The sequence below is a fragment of the Suricata suricatta genome, chromosome 11, assembly GCF_006229205.1.
Source record: "Suricata suricatta isolate VVHF042 chromosome 11, meerkat_22Aug2017_6uvM2_HiC, whole genome shotgun sequence".
Taxonomy (NCBI): Eukaryota; Metazoa; Chordata; class Mammalia; order Carnivora; family Herpestidae; genus Suricata; species Suricata suricatta.
This window is the reverse complement of record NC_043710.1, coordinates 104,533,264-104,549,873: the sequence shown is the minus strand read 5'-3', so window position 1 is coordinate 104,549,873 and position 16,610 is coordinate 104,533,264. Positions and strand designations below refer to the sequence as shown.

At 44.8% G+C, this 16,610-nt stretch overlaps 1 protein-coding gene across 1 annotated transcript in view; it reads right to left on the bottom strand.

Moving 5' to 3' along the window:
• The window catches only part of HTR3B (5-hydroxytryptamine receptor 3B), a 50,205-nt gene that overhangs the window by 24,374 nt on the left and 9,221 nt on the right, over nucleotides 1-16,610 (bottom strand). Inside the window, 1 exon segment of the mRNA XM_029915693.1 lies at nucleotides 212-385. Coding sequence (XP_029771553.1) covers nucleotides 212-385 — 174 coding nt within the window.

Sequence of the window (16,610 nt, the reverse complement as noted above, 5' to 3'; positions counted from 1 at the left end):
ACTGCTAGCTCAGAGCCTGGAGCCTGCTTCAGATTCTGTGTCTCCCTCTCTCTCTGACCCTCCCCTTCTTATGCTGTCTCTCTCTCAAAAATAAATAAAAACTTTAAAATTAAAAAAAAAAAGACTAAAACATCTCCTAGGCTCCTGCATAAACAATAGGTAGTTTTAACAAAAGGGTAACAGGAATCGGAAAGGATAAGATGGTCCTTACCACATCCAATACGGCATGGACAAATACATCCAGGTATCCCGTGGTGGCGTCAGTCCAGTCACGAAGGGGCCTCGCTGCCTTGCCATATTTCTGTAACACCTGCTCGGTGAGGCGATGTAGAGCAGAATTCCTGGGATGAGGTGGATCTGTGGCTAGGATTTCTGAAAGACAAAACTATCACTGCGAGAATGAGAAGAAGAGGAACTCAGCATTTTTACGAGATCGCAGACGGTTCAGGACTTGGTGGTTCCTAGCACAGCATGGTTTTCAGCTTACCCCAATCTGCTTAAATTCATCATCAGCTGGTGGGCTTTTTGGCAGACCCTTATTTAAAGTAAGCTGACAGCCTAACTGCCCAGGAGAGAAATCACATTGTAAAGGTAAATAAATCAACCCGATCTCCGAGGATCCGAACTGCACCTACAATTCTGTTTTCCCAGCAGTCATGCATCTTGGAGACAGAATCCTTTACTTCTGTATCACCCCCTCCCACATAGAAAGAGCCTTCCTATACACTCAGCCACAAGTTGTCTCCTATTTGGATTTTTCTTTTGATTTTTCCATTCATAATTCAACAGTTAAGTAGAAAATCCAAGCAGGAACATGGACAAACCAATGGACCCAACGATCTGTGTGGATTCCTCAATAATGGGATTAATGAGATTCCAATTCGCATTTTTCTCCTCAGGAAAAAAAAAAATGCACTCAACGGTCTTTGAATAAAACACGCTTGTCAGAAAATGAGATCTTCGCTTTGGGAAAATTCTTTCTGGGTCCAGAGAACGACCATTTTCTATGACCTGGGAATCCGGGTTTGCAGGTGATTGGTGTTGATGCGGGGAAGGCCGAGGGGGGGAAGGGAGCCAGAGAAGCAAGCACCAACAATTGGAAGTGACAAATTTGCGAGGGCTTCCTCTGAATTGCAAAAAGATATTTTGCTCACAAGCTCTGCTGGCTCCTGGGGGATTCGAAGCCTCGCTAAGTCATTGGACTGAAGCAAATTGCGCACCTCCTGCCAGGGCGCGTGAGTGAAATCTATCTGCAGCGTCCGGCTTGTGAGTTCGTCTCGCCTCTCAGCGGTCTGGATGGGGATTTTGATGGGCCGCTGAAGGTGTGCAGGGTCCAGCAGGAAACTGTAAATGAGATCTCTTCTCCCTGTGCGGCAGTCCTGTTTCTGCCCATTTCTTTATGAATGATGTCATGTCGCTCGCCGCCACAGGCAGCAATTTCTATGATTTATCAATGTCAGTGTGACCAAAATGCTAACAACGGAGCCGGCGCGCAATTGCAGACTTGTTGCGCGCAGTGGAATATTTGCTTTCATTACGACCAGAGCTGTGAAGCTAATGAGCATTTTCACTCCCTCACTACTCACCCGGGAAGACGCCTAAAATGGCATCGGCTATTCAGGCATGCAGGACACAGGCAGGTGGCTTGCATTGGGCATCATTTTTAGGGGTTTTGTGAGCTGTGATTGCCCAAAAAATGTGCTGTGAATCCCTCCACCTGAGACCATTCCTTGCTGGAGCACCCCGGGGGAGAGAAGTCAGGAGGACAAAAGCAAAGCCGGTCCGCGCGTTTCCCGTGAACTTCGCTTTGGGCAACTTCACTTTCACCTCGCTTGGGAGCTCCCCATTCAAGTCCCAGTCGGGGAAGCACTGAAATGTGCGTGTCCCAAAGCAAGAAACTATCAGGGACAGAGTGGAAACATAATTCTGAGAAGTGAATGTGTTTTCCCTACACCCTCTGCCGTCTTTTCCAGGAAACAAGCCATAGGTCCCCTTGGGATTAACACAGTTTCCAGAACATGTTAAAGTCTTTGGGTAAAAGGAGAAAGTTCTGGAATCTAGAATGAGGAAGAATAGAGAAGCAAGCAATGATAGGAGGAAAAATAAAGAAATAAAAATACACTGAAAAAACTATAAGAGCAAAGCGTTCTTTGTTCAAAACAAGAAGAAATAATAAATTATATTTCTACTATGAATGCAAACTTGCCTGAGGAGAAAGGTCAATTACAGGAGGGAGATTAAGGATTTAAGTGACCATTAATTAACAGTAAATTATGCCCCTTGAAAGCTAATGTGACATTCACACAAGCACTAAATGACTCAGTTCAGTGATGTTTCAACAGACGCTGATGTAAACGAGCCTCAGACCCAGGAAAGATTCCTCATTAGCACCGTCTCTATCGATGCTGATAATTCATTTGTAAGATTTCTGGAAAGTAGAAGGTGTTAGGGCACCGAGCTATGAAGCCCTTTTAGGTGAAGAGAGATTTCTTTCTTTTCATTCTTTCTTTCTTTCTTTTTTTTTTTAAAGGCTATTCTTTTTTGTTCCTTGTTTTACCAAATTACCCTCATACCTAAAAGTATTCTGGGCAGTCTGATAAAAAGAGCTGTTCTTGCTTTAGTGAGTATGTCATATCTAGGATTATTAGAGAGTCCTACATCTATCTGAGGGGTTACAAGGAAACTGAGATTTAGGTGTGGGGTCTATTGAATTCCCAAATCTGACTGAATGTGTGCCGGATGCCAGGCACTGGGCTCAGAGCAAATGACGTGAGTTGTCTCATTCGGCTGTTACAGCGGCCTTATGACACGGGCACCTTACAGCCCTATGCGGGTCCCTCTACCACAAGTGAGGGACTACAGGTGGAGGGAGGTCAGTACCACCCAAAGTCCCACAGCTTGCAAATGAAGAGGCTGGAATTTATTTTTTTAATTAAAAAATGTTTTTACATTTATTTATTTTTGAAAGACAGAGAGCACAAGTGGAGGAGGGGCAGCGAGAGAAGGAGACACAGAATTCAAAGCAGGCTCCAGACTCTGAGCTGTCAGCACACAGCCCGACGTGGGGCTCGAACCCACGAACCATGAGATCATGACCAGAGCCAAAGTCGGACGCTTAACCAACCGAGCCACCCAGGCACCCTGAAGCTGGAATTTAAACACGACTGCTCTGGATCCAAAGCCCAAGCTCTTAATCATGACGCTACACAGGGCTGGCTCCCCAAGAAGAGTAGGGACAGCAGCGAGTAACCCCTGCACAGGAGGACTGACATGCTGCCGGGTGTGCGTGACTGCGCAGAGACAGCCCGTTGTTGTTTCCTGTGTGTGCGTGTGTTTAGGTCGAAAGTATCTTCCATTTGCATTGCACCCTACGCTTTCACAACGTTATCTTATTTGATCTTCACGAATATGCAAGAGAAACATTTAACTTCCAGGAAAACTGAATCTCTAAGAGATTAATTGGCTTGTTTAGGATTCCACGGCCGGTGAGAGGTGGAGCCGGAGACAAACGGGCCTCCTACCCTCGCCACGACACCTACAGCAGCGGCCTTGAGCTGGTGGTTGGCTCAGGGCTCTTGCATTTACAAATCATCTGGATAGTAACGCAGCAAACACTCTAAAGGGCAGATTTTTCTGCAACACATGTCCCCAGTATGATTCATAGTCAAGTACTGACTACTAGACACCATTCAAACACGTTTTCTGTCACATTTAGAACAAAAATCAAGCATAATGCTGGACATTAGATATAGAGACATCACTAAGAATAATTTCTTTCTTTTCCTTACCTTTATTCTTCTATTCGATCTTACTTAGCTTAATGTTTACAATTATTTTCTGCAAAGAAACCCATTTAATGAAATTTCCTGTTTTCATTTTTATAATTAAGCAATGCTTTTATCCTTGAAGTTCAACATCGAGGATTTTTATACTTTAATGCTAAGTGGCTCTTCTTCTCTACCCAAGAAAAATTCACTTCCAGCTGCTTGGCTACCAAATTCCTTCCTCTTTTACATAACTGATTCCACTTGCAGGTATATTTTAAAACATGGAAACTCCTAGATATGAGCTCGAGGAGACCCCACAGGAAAGTGGGGTGTTCGCAGACATCAGCATAAACATATCTGCTAGATCTGTGTGTGTGTGTGTGTGTGTGTGTGTGTGTGTAAGAATCCATTGTATCCTAACTCTGATGGCCCAATTCAGCGTTGTTAATACTGGAACCACAAAAGCGTAGTTCCAGAAATGTAGAAAAGTATTTTGGTTTCTACAGTATTGTAAGCGGAACTGTACACTTAAAACATGCAAGTTTAGAGCACTTGCCTTTCGAGATATATTCATTATCTACACAGACTTTGTACAGCTGGTTGAAACCCTTAACACCAAAATGATATCTGGGTAAGAATAGCCATGCCGTATCCAAGAGACTCTTTCTCTGGGCTACTCAGAGCTTACAGTGAAGCCAAGACTATTTTGGATAATAAAAATGTATTATTCAGACATAAAAGCAGATCTGAAAAAGAATGCCCCAGACGACGAATGTAAATTGCTGCCAAGAGAGCCTGATTTCTAGAGAAGCAAGGGTTTATCAAACAGTTGTAACACTTCAGGGCCTATTTCCAGCTGCCTGTACAAAGCCCCACTGTGTGCCTGGGTGTGTGCAGAGATGTAGATATGGGTACAGGTCTGTGATTGCGGGAGCGAAGACATAGCAGATCACTGGTCCCCGGGTAGCTGCACAAAACCGGCAGTGCACAGATGATAAATAATGACAAACACTGGAGTTTATGTAGCACAATGTAGACAAATATCGTCTCTCGCTTCTAGGAGTCACTACTCAATGCCTACAATAAAATCATCACAAGGACCACCTGAGGCAGCCACCAGGACAAAGGGCTACAGGGGAGCCCTCGTACCTGCCTGCCACCGTTCCGGGCTCGTCCCAAAGAGAAGGAACGCAAGCTCGCCTACGGGATGGAATACCACTCAATGTTTCCTCAAGGGGCTCCTCTTCGCTCCATTCTCCTCTGTTTGCCGGTTCATGCTGTCCTCGCTGGTGCTATTTTGTAAACGCTCAACGGGACCGAAGGCAACAACAGTGCCCACCAAACGTTTCAGAATTGATGCCACTGCCATGCCCCTTAACTTCTCCGTTTGGTTCTGCCCCGGCATCAGGTCATGGCCAACATCTCCATTTCCCTGACAGGAGAGAGCTAAGTGAAAAATGTAATCTAAGAGGAGCCCCTAAGGAGAGGAAATTCCACACTAATATGATTTCCTTTACAGCCTTTACCTAAAGCAATGCTCTTGCTGACATTCAGGACACTAATTTCATTAATAATTGAGATCTAAATAGCTATTCTAAATCAGACTTATGCAGGCACGTCTTCAGCATCTGACAGTGGTTACTGGGCTCTAGAATTACACAAAACCAAAGGATCCCTGGTATCGTCTCTTGAAGAGCAACTGCTGGCCATACGGTGGGGAAAGTGCTTGTGTTTTTTCCCAAGCTCTTTTCATTAAACAAAACATTGATTTTTGATCAATGGGAGTGCCTCTTAAATTGTCACTGGGTATACGATTCAGAAAGTAAACTCTGTATGAGAGGATGCTTCTAGGCTGATTGAAGATGAGGGCTACTTAAGTTTGACACCACGGGATGAAATTTTTCTTTCACTTTTTCATCGAGTACCCATTGAGTACCCGTACTCTTCGTTGTGAACAAAAAAGAGGTATAATTCCATATGACTCTATCTGCCACGGGTAGACCCCTAGAGGCTCTGGCAACAGAAAGTGAATTTCATATCATTTCCAACATCTGTCTGCTTTCTACTAGAAGTGGGATCGTGGAGGCATAGGGTTGACACGAGTTTCACAGAGTAAACTGAGGGGAGAAGCACCTGCCTGGTCCCTGTTCTGCTAATTATCTAGTCCCTTCATTTAGAATCTACGAAGTGCTCTCCTTAATTTTCACCCACCAATAAAAGGCAGCCTGATTGGCTTCCTCCTGTGGGTGATGGAAGTTACAAATATGGAAAGGGAGAAAACTAGGATGAACCCTGAGGCATTGGGGTGGTTCGGAGGTATCTGTGGGAACTTGTGGTTTTCAGTACATGTGGCTAAATAGAAAAATAAGCCCAGATGTGAATGTGTGTGTACAGATGTTCATAGGTACGTGTATCCTGAGCTCTGTCCACTACTGAGTCTGGGAGCCAAGATACCCCAGTAGCAATGAGTACACCTGACACCCAGATCTTAGTTTCTAAAGAACATACTTACCTAAAAGGAAGAAATGGAAAAATGACTGATTCCAGGGCTGAGCAGGGGAAGTATGAGAAGACCCGAGGATATCTTGTTGTGTCACAAAGTAAATAAGTGCTGAAAGAATGATAGGGAGGGGCACCTGGTGGCTCAGTTGGTTGAGTGTCTGACTTTGGCTCAGGTCGTGATCTCATGGTTTATGGGTTCAAGCCCTGCGTCAGGCTCTATACTAACAGCTCAGAGCCTGGAGCTGTTTCAGATTCTTTGTCTCCCTCTCTCTCTCTGACCCTCCCCTGCTAATGCTCTGTCTCTGTCTCTGTTTCTCTCTCTCTGAAAAATAAACATTAAAACTTTAAAAAAAAAATAAAAGAATGACAGGGACATGTTGAAAGGACATAGTCAGCTTGAAGGATGTCCCACTGGCCAAATCTGGGATGATTCGAGCATCAAATCAATGATGATGATGAAGATTTATAACCTACTAAGTAAAATACAAATCCACGGGGCACCTGGGTGGCTCATTTGGTTAAGCATCTGACTTCAACTCAGATCATGATCTTGCGATTGGCGGGTTCGAGCCCCCATGTCAGGCTCTGTGCTGACAGCTCAGAGCCTGGAGCCTGCTTCGGATTCTGGGTCTCCCTCCCTCTCTGCCCCTCCCCCACTCATGCTCTGTCTCTCTCTCTCTCAAAAATAAACATAAAAATAAAAAAAAAACGAATCCACAAGTCTATGTTGATTTAAATAAATGAATGAGAGGAAGACTTTTTCTTTAAGTTAGAATGTCAACAAATACATGTAGAATGAATGTTAGACTCTTCATAGTAATAATTCACTCAGAAAACATCAGCGGCTGATAAAACCTACTTGGAGAAAGTTTGATGAAAAACAGGACACTTACACAACATATTTATTAATCACAATGGGTAAAAAAAAAAAAACAACAACAACCCACTCTCCATGGAGAAATCTGGCAGACAACACATTAATCAGACGAGAATTAACGTTACAACCACGGGAGCTGTGCACGCGAGAGAGGAGGCATTGAGAAGCCACAGCTGCACTCCTGCCGTTACCCCGCCAACAACTCAGATTTGGATCTATCCAGGAGGAGGCACCACATCACCCTGTGCTGTGGGACATTCCACAAAACAGCGTAGAGTCTTCCAAAGTATCAGGTTAGGAAAGTTGACGGAAGACGGAGAAACTGTACCACGTAAAAGCAGATTAAGGAGACAGGACAAGCCAGTGCAAGGTGTGATTCAGGATTGGATCCTTTTGTTACAGAGAACATCTTGGGGGGGGGGCTTTGTAAAACCCAAGTGGGGCCTGTAGATGAGATGGTAAAGATGTAGCAATGTCGATTTCCTGATTTTGATGGAATTGAGATCCTGTCATGTTCTTGTTCGTAAGGATCACGTACTAAGGACTCACAGGCAACAGGACATCATGTTGGCAATTTACTCCCAAATGGTTGGGGCGAGATTCATTCTACTATTCTCCCAATCTTGCTGTGTATTTGAAAATATTTCAGGGAAAAAAAAGAAATGTAACCTGGTAGTGAAAAATTGATACAAAGTTATGGAAAGTTTAGAAACATCCTTGAGAGGGAAAGAGATACCCACACCCCAATGTTTATAACAGCATTATCAACAATAGCCAAAGTACGGAAGGAGCCCAAATGCCAATCGATGGATGAATGGGTAATGAAGATTTGGTACACACACACACACACATACACACACACACTGGAGTATTGCCCAGCAATCAAAAAGAATGAAATCTTGCCATTTGGCGCTACTCGGATGGGACTAGAGGGTATTGTGCTAAGTGAAATTAGTCAGAGAAAGACAAATATCATATGACTTCACTCATATGAGGACTTTGAGATACACAACAGATGGCCATAAGGGAAGGGACAAAAAGAAAAACAGAGAGAGAAAAACCATAACTGACTCTTAAATATAGAGAACACAGGGTTGCTGGAGGGATTGTGGGAGAAGGGATGGGCTAAATGGGTAAGGGGCTTAAGGAATCTATTCCTGAAATAATTGTTGCACTACATGCTAACTAACTTGGATGTAAATTCTTGAAAGAAGGAAAGAAAGAAAGAAAGATCCTTGAGAGAGGATGGCCAGATAAATGTGGTTTTATCAAGAGATAAGATTGCCAAGGACTGACCTGGCCACCAAAGTCCAGCACTTTCCATGAGGAGAAAAGCGAGATGCAGGCAGCACATCTATGCACCCAGCGCTTTTTATGGGAAGGAGACACAGAAGCTTGCTGTATGCAAAGGTTTAATGGAGGCGATGACCGCCATTACATTCTTGCCATGCATGTTAGCCAGCCATGGCTCTGAGTCGGGCCTTCTGGGAGGTGCTCCCCCTCCCTTCTCTTCTCCTCACTTCCGCATACACCCATCTGTTACTCGAGGGCCGCTGCTAATGATACAGGTACATTACGACCTTCATTAGCTAATTTAACAACAGTCTAGTGATCCTGCCCATTACAGCTCTTTATTGGCTGACGAATTCTGCCAAGATGGGAAAGGTTTTGTGCGCGTGACTTGTTTTCAACATAGTTTATATATAGATGCTTCCTGATCTTTCCTTGATCGCCCGGCTCTGTATCGCCAAATGGCTCAGACATTTCTTTTTCCAATCTTACTGTCCTGTCTGGATTCAGTGTATTTACTCGGTACCTTTAGATTTGGTATCTCTTCCCTGTTCATTGTTTTTCCTGAAGTTTAATTTTTCATGAAATTGCTCATGAAAATGGTCTCTTCTCACTCATTAATACGGTTACTTTTTATTCATTATTCAAAGATCTCTCCCTGCCCCTCTTAGCTATTTTAGGAAGGATGAGTGTGAGGTGAACCCCATTCAGGCCTTTCAAGCAAATCGGTGTATTAAAATAAAAAAAAAGTTGGAATTGGCAGGAGCTCAGCATTCAGGCTTCTTAAATATCAGCTAAGAAAAAGACTTCTTAATCTGAGGTTGGAATCGGCTGCTTCCGGAATGCAGTTTAGGGCCAGGACTGTCCTTAAGAGGGTACCTAGAGATGTGTTTCTTTCAGAAGACCCCTCTCCACATTCCCGGGAGCCCTTGCACTTGGTCTCTCCATTATTTCCAAGTTAGACATGACACCTCTTAGCTGGACTAGTGTCTTTTGAAAGAAGGAGGGGGAGACGTTTTATTATGCAAACATAATAAGAAGTGTTTATTATGCTAACAGCAACTGAGTTATGTGTCCTTTAAGACTACTAAATAGTTTTTAATTACTGCTATATCAGTAAATCCCATAAATATGCAAATGCAATTAGTTCACAAAATAGACCTTAAATATCTTTATTCCTCTCCAACCAAATCCTTTGAAGTTAATCACTAACTCTCTTTGTTCACTCTCTTGGCGGTTGCGCTAAAATGGACAGGAATTTCAACAGATGTACGTATTCAGGGGAAACCAAATTTTCTGAGCACATCTGGTCAGGCTGGAGCAGAAAAGTAGAAATGGACATTCTAGCCGAAATAAAATATTTACTGAGTAGAGTCCCATAGGAAATCTCGTGGACTCGGTGGCATTATCCTCTGAAATAAATATCAAGGTAACCACCAGGACACCACCTCAAGTCCAAGGCTGCACTCCACGTTTGATTTTCTGCTGGCTCAGAATTTCATTTTTAATAATTATGCACATTTCCTCCCAGTCCTTAATAAGGAAGGAAGGAAGGGAGGAAGGAAGGAAGGAAGGGAGGAAGGAAGGAAGGAAGGAAGGAAGGAAGGAAGGAAGGAAGAAAAAGTCTCCCCCATGAACGGTGGCCCTTCCTGGCTGTGTGGCCTGGTTTTCTATGGGAAGCCCTAGAACACGGGAGTAAGTTTCCAGGCTTTGGATTCGGACACATCTCATTTTCCCTCCCAGCTTCAGACTTGCTAGATGCTCAAGGCCTTGGTCAAACTGCTCACTGTTTTTAAGCTTCAGTTTTCATATCTGTACAAAGGGTGTAACGGGCTCTGTTCCATTTTCTGTGGCAACAAAACAAACTACTGCACTTAGCAGCTTAAAACCCATTTGTGAGCTCACAGTTCTGTAGTCAGAAACCCAGGTCAGCTTGAATGGATGCTCTGCTCAGGGTCTCGGAAGGGGAGATCATGTTGGTCCAGTAGAGCTGGCTCTTTCTGCATCAAAGGACCAACTGTGTACGGCCCTTCCCAACTCTGTTCAACGACATCAGGTTGGTGGCTGGAAGTCAGCCATAATGGGAACGTCTACCACACTGGAAATCCGCAAACACTCCCCATCAGGGCTCCTCCCTCCAGCGGGCCACCAAACATGTGCTAGTGCGCCGTGGCCCGCTCCCCGGGACTCCCAGGGTCTCACAGATCCTTCCTGCATATGGCATTCCTGCAAGTATGTTGTGACTATGTGCTTTCTTTCCTGTCTCTTCCAGGATCCTGGGGATTCCTTGAAGGCAGAGCGCTGTACCTTATTCATCTTTATATCCGCAGCACAGAGCTCGGCAGCCAGTGCATGCTCATGAAATATGTGAGGAGGACGGAAGAAAGAGAGGGAGGGAAGAATTACTGAACGGGCAGAAAACAAGTTAGGTTCATGTGGGCACGATGACCGGGTTTCAGAGCAAGCTTGCTCTCAGCGGGTTTGCTCCAGAGCCAGCCAGCAGGCCATGCAAAGGAGACACGCGGGACCCAGACACAGGTGGCTCATGCCTCTTTGGTTCTCTCAGAAGGTGCTAGACTTCAGGGGTCTCACAGTTACCTGGAGTGAGATGCAACCCCCCAGCCCCCTGCAAAACTAGAGGAACATGGAATCTCGGGTTTGCTGCCTCTTTTCACGCCTCTGAGGACATCAGTTCTGGGAAGCTGCTTCCATTTAGGCAGGAAGTCTTAGCAATCGGCCCTGTCCAGGCCTTCGGCACAGGTCACGGGCCTTGCCACCTTGCTGTGCCAGCCCCGGGCGTCTCCCCGATCCGTGGCACGCTACAGGTCCCAGGGCTTTGCCATGTAAGCCCATTTAGAACTTTTCTGTGGAGAGGCCACGGTCAACCACAGCAGCCAGTGAGATATTCTGGTTCGGGGCTACATTGCTGGATATTTCCAACTCTGCTGCAGACTCAAGAGCGGGCGAGGGCTGTGATCTGTTAGAGTTGTTTCACTTACCCAGCCCTCCATCTGCCCACTATGTGGGGAATTTCTGTGGACACGGGGGAATAAAAAGAAAGTTCTAGAAACCTGGAATAGAGGTGATAGATAAGAAACACTGAGAACACAGTGAGATAAACACTGGCTACCTGGTGAGTGAACTGGGGACAATGGGAACAAACACAGGAGCCAGACTCGGAAGAGGGGGGGAAGAGATTTTTCACAAATGGCGTTTGTGTTGGGAAAAGATAATCAACGAGGCGGAAGGCATAAGGCATGAAAAGGCCGATGGTCCCTTTCCTGGGGCCACAAGCCTCACTCTGGAAAACTGGGGAGCAGACAGCGCACAGGTTTCTACCTGAATCATTCTAATCGCCCAAAGGAAGGCCAGTTGCTTTAAAAATAAAGACATGAAATAATTAAGAGAAAAGAAAATTAGGGAGCAGATAATTCTAGACTCACGAGATGAGTGGATTAACACATTCACGTTGCAAAGTGTTGGGGGGAGTAAAACAGAAAAGGGAAATATTGTATGAGTCTGTAGAAGCGCCGTTATTATGAAGCTGCTCCAAATGGCCCGTGGCAATTATTCTAAAACGCACAACAGCTGTATTTGTCCCCTTTCTGCCATTGCTGAAATTTACACTGTCACTGCTCCAGGAGGAAGGCTTGGCACTAATGATAGCCTGGCTGACTCTGGCTGGAGTGTGACAGACCTCCAGTTAGAGCCCTTGGCGACTGGAGAGAGGAGTGGGGAAAATGAGCAGCACAGTGAAAAGTGAAGTAGATGTAGTCAGAGCACCGCCTGGTGGCCGCCGTGGCACCTGCGGCTCCAGAGAACAGCCCTCAGATCCACTGTTCCCTTTACTGTTCACGTCTGCGAGGCTGGGAAGTCACCATGCCTCCGTTCCTGCCTCTCCGCTTCTTTGCGCTCAACATTCCTCTCCAGGTTCCCCAACACCAACCCATCGAATCTGTTTCTGCGTTGCTTGCAACTGTCAACAAATCCCTCCCTGCTTGCCTGTTTCCTTATTCTTCCTTCTCCAAACTCGTGGTCCCAGGAGCACATGAGTTTCCCAGTGACTCAGTGACCTTTTAAGAGGTGACTTCTCTACTTTTTCCTAAGAGTGGAAATAAATAAAGCTTTGGGTCTCCACTTCTGAAAAGTTATGAAAAGTATTATTAAAAACCACATAGGGGCATCTGGGTGGCTCAGTCGGTTGAGTGTCTGACTTCGGCTCAGGTCATGATCTCACGGTTTGTGGGTCTGAGCCCCACGCATGGGGTTTGAGCTCCACGTGGGGCTCTGTGCTGACAGCTAGGAGCCTGGAGCCTGCTTCCGATTCTGTGTCTCCCTCCCTCTCTCTGTGCCCCTCCCTTGCTCATGTTCTGTCTCTCTATCTCAAAACTAAATATTTAAAAAATAAAAGATAAATTTAAAAAATTTTAATGTTTAATTTTTTTAGAGAGAGAGAGAAAGAGAGAGACTGACAGAGCGTGAACAGGGAAGGGGCAGAGAGGGAGACACAGAATCAGAAGCAGGCTCCAGGCTCTGAGCTGTCAGCACAGAGCCCAACATGGGGCTCAAACCCACAAACCGTGAGATCATGACCAGACCAGAGCTGAAGTTGGACGTTTAACCTACTGAGCCACCCAGGTGCTCCTAAACCAATATAGAATTTTAGTGTTACAAAGCTCTACCTTTTCTAGGATGTCATATAGTTAGAATCATACACTATGTAGCCATTTCAGAATCAGACTTGTAAATATAGAGAACTGATGGTTGCCAGAGGGGTGGGGGTTGGGGGCCAGGCAAAATAGGTGGAGGGGAGTGGGAGATACAGGCTTCCAGTTATGGAATGAATAAAAGGCACAGGATAAAGAACACAGTCAATGGTATTGTCATAGTGATGTTATCAGCACGGCGTTACATACAAACTTCTTGTATCACTATGTTGTGTTATGCCCAGATTTTAATATCGCCCCCAAAAACCAGAGACCGCCAGGGAGACCGAATCTCGCATGCAAAAGCAAAGGGCTTTATTACGGGCTTGGGGTGGCCGGGCCTAAGCTCAGGCTCACAGACTTTACCGGCGCAGTGGATCCGGGCGGAGAGCCCCTAACAAAGGCGGGGTAGGGCTTTTATGAGTTTGGCAAGGGGGAGTTACAGGAAATTGTGACACAGGCACAGGGGTCCTATTATTATTATACAATATTATTGACAGCAGGTCTAACCATTCACATTGCCTAGAGTATTTGTTACTTTTGGCGGGACCCAATCACAACAGTTACAGTGTTAACCAATCACAGAGCGGGCCCAGGACCCTCACGTAGGGCGTGACTAGTCTTAGCCTCCATCTTTAGTCCCACCCTTAGAAATGTTAAGGGTGTCAGCTGGCCTTTCCTGATTGGGTGTTACAAGGGTGGTCCCTCTTGCCTTGGGCACTGTGTGCCCTTCTATTGTCTCGTGGAGTCAGTTTCAGACCTGCGTCCTTATAGTTGCGCATGTGAAACTAATGTAACCTTGTGTGTCAACTACACTTAAATAAAAAATAAAATAAAACCATGCATTTTCTCTAAGCACTAGGTTAAGGACATTACACAAATTTTGATATTTTGTATATTCGTTACTTTTGTGTCTTAAATATTTTCTAATCTCTTGTGATTTTTCTTGCCCCACAGATGATTTAGAAGTTGTTTATTTTAAAATTGGGTGTGTGTTTCTAGATATTGTACGCTCTTTCTCGACTTCTGATGGGATTATGTCCCCATAAACCCGTCATAAGTTGAAAATATTATTAAGTGGAAAATGCATTTAATACACCTACCTGACCAAACATCATAGCTTAGCCTAGCTGACCTTACACGGGGCCCGGGACACCTACATCAGCCCACAGCGGGAGAAATTCATCTAGACAAAGCCTATTTTATACTAACGTGTCTCATCTCTCATATGATGCATTGAATGCTGTGCTGAGAGTGAAAACCAGAATGGTTGTACAGGCGCCGAGTGATTACAAGTGGATTCCTCGCTGACCCTGGCGACCACGTGGCTGACTGGGCAAGGGGCTCACCCCTGCCGCCCGGTATCACGAGAGAGAGAGTCATACTGTACAGCACCAGCCCAGGTACAGACCAAAATTCAAAATGCATCGTAGTTTCTAATGAATGTATCACTTTTGCACCATTGTTAAGGTTGAAAATCATTAAGTGGAGTCATCAGAAATTGGGGCCTGTCTGTACCGTCTTTGATTTTTAATTTAACTTTGTTGTGGTCAAAGAACATAGTCTGTGATTGCAATAATTTTATTTTGATTGACAGGTGTTTGCGGGTTGGCATACGATTTGTTGTAAAAGCGCCAAGGGGACTGCCATTGTTGGATGTAACGTTCTGTGAGGAACAGTGAGAGCAAGGCGGTCAACAGTGTTGCTCAGGTTATATTGTTACTGTTTTTCTGTCTCTAGTTGTGCCACTTCCCGCTGGGTGTTAAAATCTCCTACTACTATTGTGGAGTTGTCTGTTTCTTCTTTTTATCTTTGAATTCTTGCCTCACGCATTTCGGAAGCCCTTTTATTAGGCACATGCACATTTATGATTATTGCCTTCTTGAAGAATCCACGCTCCCACCATTGTAACATGGCCCTGTTTGTTTCTGACAATACTCTTTGTCACAGGTCAGTTTTGTGTGATACTAGTAACCACTCCAGCCTTCCTATGCTTGTTCACATGCGGTAACAGAATACCGCAGGCTGGGTGGCTTCAAAATAACCGGAACTTACGTCTCACCCTTCTGGGGGCTGAAAGTCTAAGGTCAGGTGTAAGCACGGTCAAGTTCTGCCAAGGGACCTCTTTGGAGGTGCAGGCTGCTGGCTCCTTAGATCCTCACATAACGGAAAGGGGCCTAGAGAGACTTCCGGGGCGGTAATATTTAAGAAGGGCACTAATTCCACATGAGGGCTCCCCTTCATGACCTAATCACCGCCCCCCCCAAGGTCTCACCTCCTAATTAGAGGTTAAGATTTCAGTATACGAATTTGGGGGGCAGAAACATTCAGTCCGTTGCACACGGTATGTCTTCTCTTTCCACCTATTTGCTTTCAGCCTACATGTGTCTTTATATTTAAAGCACATTTCTTGATGGGGCGCCTGGGTGGGTCAGTTGGTTAAGCGTCCGACCTCAGCTCCGGTCATGATCCCACGGTTTGTGAGTTTGAGCCCCACCTTGGGCTCTGTGCTGAGCCTGGAGCCTGCTTCAGATTCTGTGTCTCCCTCTCTCTCTCCCCACCCCCACTCACACTCTGTCTCTGTCTCTCAGAAAGTAAATAAATGTTAAAAATATTAAAAGAAAAATAAAGCACATTTCTTGAATCTAACATACTTGGGTCTTCTCTTTCATTTCATTTTTGTTACTTTCTGCCTTTTATTTGGAATATTTGATTCACTATTATTTAGTTTTTGATATGTTTGGATTTAAGTTACCCATTTTATTATTTGTGTTCTATATTCCTTTTTTAAAAAATTCCTCCTTTTCTACCTACTTTCAGATTTTTTGATTAAAAAAATTTTTAATGCTTATTTATTTTAGAGAGAGAGAGAAAGAAACAGCACAAGCAGGGGAGGGAGGGGAGAGAGGAGACACAGAATCCAAAGCAGGCTCCAGGCCCTGAGCTGTCAGCATAGAGCCGGACACGGGGTTCAAACTCAAAGAGTGTGAGATCATGACTGGAGCCAAAGTTAGACACTTAACTGATTGGGCCGCCCAGGAGCCCCTGTATTTTTTGATTTTTAATAAAGATCACCTACTGGCTTTTTAGCTGAACTCTTATGCTAGAAATTAAAACAAACATTCTCCACACAGTCTACTTTTTGAGTGACTACTGCACTTTCCCATCACATGCAGTGATCATGCCGTCATTTGGTTCCCTTTTTTGGCCCTGCTGTCACTGCGCGCTCGTGTGTCATGTGTGACATCTAGATACACCCCACAAGACAGTGGGAGGGTTTTTCCTTCTCACAACATGTACCCTACTATAAAGCCAATGACTTTTCCATTTCAAACACTGAATGTTTAAGTTCACATTTTTTTTTCATTTGGTTCTTATTTATATTTTATAGTTATCTGTTGAGGTTTTTCTGTTTTACTCATTACAAGTATGGTTTCCTTTACTTCCCAGAGCTTAATTATCACAGAT